Source organism: Aphanomyces invadans (genome assembly GCF_000520115.1).
Source record: "Aphanomyces invadans strain NJM9701 unplaced genomic scaffold supercont1.323, whole genome shotgun sequence".
Lineage (NCBI taxonomy): Eukaryota > Oomycota > Saprolegniomycetes > Saprolegniales > Verrucalvaceae > Aphanomyces > Aphanomyces invadans.
Window position 1 is genome coordinate 1 of NW_008580468.1, and position 2,379 is coordinate 2,379.

The 2,379-nt window shown below is 55.8% G+C and overlaps 1 protein-coding gene across 2 annotated transcripts; it reads left to right on the forward strand.

The window, feature by feature from the left end:
• The first annotated feature begins 39 nt into the window (after nt 1-39).
• On the forward strand, nt 40-1,989 carry H310_15304. 2 transcript variants are annotated; one of them, XM_008883288.1, is made up of 5 exons: nt 40-766; nt 811-974; nt 1,027-1,082; nt 1,138-1,361; nt 1,418-1,989. In XM_008883288.1, exons 1-5 carry the CDS (start codon nt 45-47, stop codon nt 1,827-1,829), a joined length of 1,578 nt encoding a protein of 525 aa, XP_008881510.1. In that variant the 5' UTR covers nt 40-44; the 3' UTR covers nt 1,830-1,989. The 2 variants fall into 2 exon arrangements, with proteins under 2 accessions (XP_008881510.1, XP_008881511.1); XM_008883289.1 differs by having other exon boundaries at nt 811-1,082.
• Nucleotides 1,990-2,379: the final 390 nt, after the last annotated feature.

Sequence of the window (2,379 nt, forward strand, 5' to 3'; positions counted from 1 at the left end):
TATACCCGGATATGCCATCCAATCACCAAGTGTGGATTGGTGTGATGTTGCGGCAGGGCATTGCAGCCAGCAGACGTGCCGCATCGTGGTGTACACGGCGCAGCTTTGCTTCGAAGCCGAAGAAGCCCGTGGTGCTGAATGACTATACGCGCGTGCGAGACTTGGCCAAGAAGCTAAAGGTGTCGGCGGACGACGTCGTCAAGCAAGCCTGCCGGAAACACTACCACAAGTACTACATGACACATCACGACATCCAGTACAAGTTCGACTCGCTCAAGCAGGTGATTCTCCCATTGGACCTCGCAGCGCGAATCGCAGACCACTTTGGCGCGACCGTCGCTTATGAATCCGTCGAGCCGCAAGACATTGAGTCAGACCCGTCGCTTGGGGTACTCGTGCCACGGCCGCCAGTGATCGCCGTCATGGGCCATGTCGATCACGGCAAGACTACTCTGATGGACACGTTGCGCGGCGCAAATATTGCGCAGTTCGAGGTAGAAAAAATCACACAGAAGATTCACGTGTGCGATACCACGCTGGCTCCTGACGTCCCAGTGACGTTCCTCGACACGCCGGGCCATTTCCACTTTACACGCATGCGCAACAACGCGGCAGGCGTGGCAGACGCGGTCGTACTGGTCGTCGCGGCAGACGAGGGGTGCCGACTGCAAACCGACGAGTCGATCGGGTGCATCGAAGACCTCGATGTGCCGACTGTCGTCTGCGTCAACAAGATGGACTTGGTCCCGCCTTCAACATTTGACAAGTACGTAACCTGTCGCGTTGGCACATGCCTCATCGTATGTGTAGAATCTGCGATGAAATCAAGGAGTACGTGGCGCTGGAGACAAGTCCGGTCCTGCCGATCTCAGCAAAGGAAGGGACGAACCTGGATGTGCTCAAGCAGACGCTGTTGAACGTGTTGGAAACCCAAGTGCTCACGATGCATGCGCACGTGGATCGAGGAACGCAAGGTAACCGCATCCCGAGGGGATGTTTCGACGGCGAGAGGTCTCTTTTTTGTAGGAACAACGCTGGAAGTGGTCGCGTCGATCGGTCGCGGCACGGTCCTTCGCATCCTCGTACGGCTCGTCGATGTTGGTCAACGTGTATCACAGGCTCTTTGTATCGAGATAGGTGCAACATGGAGCGCTCAAAGTCGGCGACCACTTCATTTGCGGCATGTTGCATGGCGTGGTGAAGAATTTGACGCGGGCAAACGGCGACGACGTGGCGATTGCAATGCCCGGCCAGGTTGTCGATGTCTCGTTCAAAAAACTATCACGGCACAAGGACGCCCCACTCGAGTACTCTCTGCATGTCGTGACAAAAGAGCGGGCAGAAGCGATTCTGCACCAACGGTATATCCTCGTCCCCGCCACCGAGAGCCCGTCCTGCATGCGTGTGTGGCACATAGAGAGATGGCGATGGATTTTGAAGCGTCGGTGGAGCTCCGTCCCGACCAAATTGCGGAAAAAGAAAAAGAAGAAGCACGTTTGCCAGCTAAAGGCTTCGTTGGGACGCCGATCGTGGTCAAGGCCGACACGGCGGGATCGCTCACGAGCATCCTCGACACTGTTGACGACATGGCGGGCATCCACACGGCGCATATGGGCCTTGGAAACATCACGGTCAAAGACGTCGAGAGGGGATGCACGATCTTTGGCTTTAACGTCCGCCTCCACGCTCGTGAGCGAAAGCTCGCGGCGGAACAAAACGTCCGCATCGTGATCCGCCCAACGATCCACCAGTTGCTTGAGGAGATTGCACTCGTCGCAGATGAAGACGAAGCGATCGCCGACGACGCGGACGAAAATCAGCAGCATTAGACCAAAGGAACCCCACAAGTGTCGTGGTTTCCACTGGGGCGTTGCACTGGCTGACACATAACACTACTGAACGGACTGTGGACCTCGCGCAATGTTGACGACTCGAAGACAAGAATGGAGATGCTAGCTGTACTTGACCCGTCTGTCGATGAATCTGTGGATCAGCGAGGAATGTCACACAGGGCGGGGCAGTGGCTGGATGACATGGAAGCATGCACACGAAATGACGAGTGTAGAGAACGATTCAAGTTCGGCATTCAAACAGAACGACCTGGACCGTAGAGTGCTGTCATGTAGTCATGCGAATGGCGCTGGTTCGGCTTGGTCCACAGCACGTACATACCGTGCACGCAATCGAGGTCCACACGACAAAGTCATGGGCAGCGTCATCGATGCCCACCAACGGAAATCCATAAAGCACTCCAAGGAACCAAATACGAGAAGCGGGAAATGCACTGGTGGTGCAGCAATCGCGGCCGAGGCTGGCGCATGCATGTACCGACCGTACTTGACATGTCTGTTGCGAAGGGAAAAAACCTGTAAATACTTA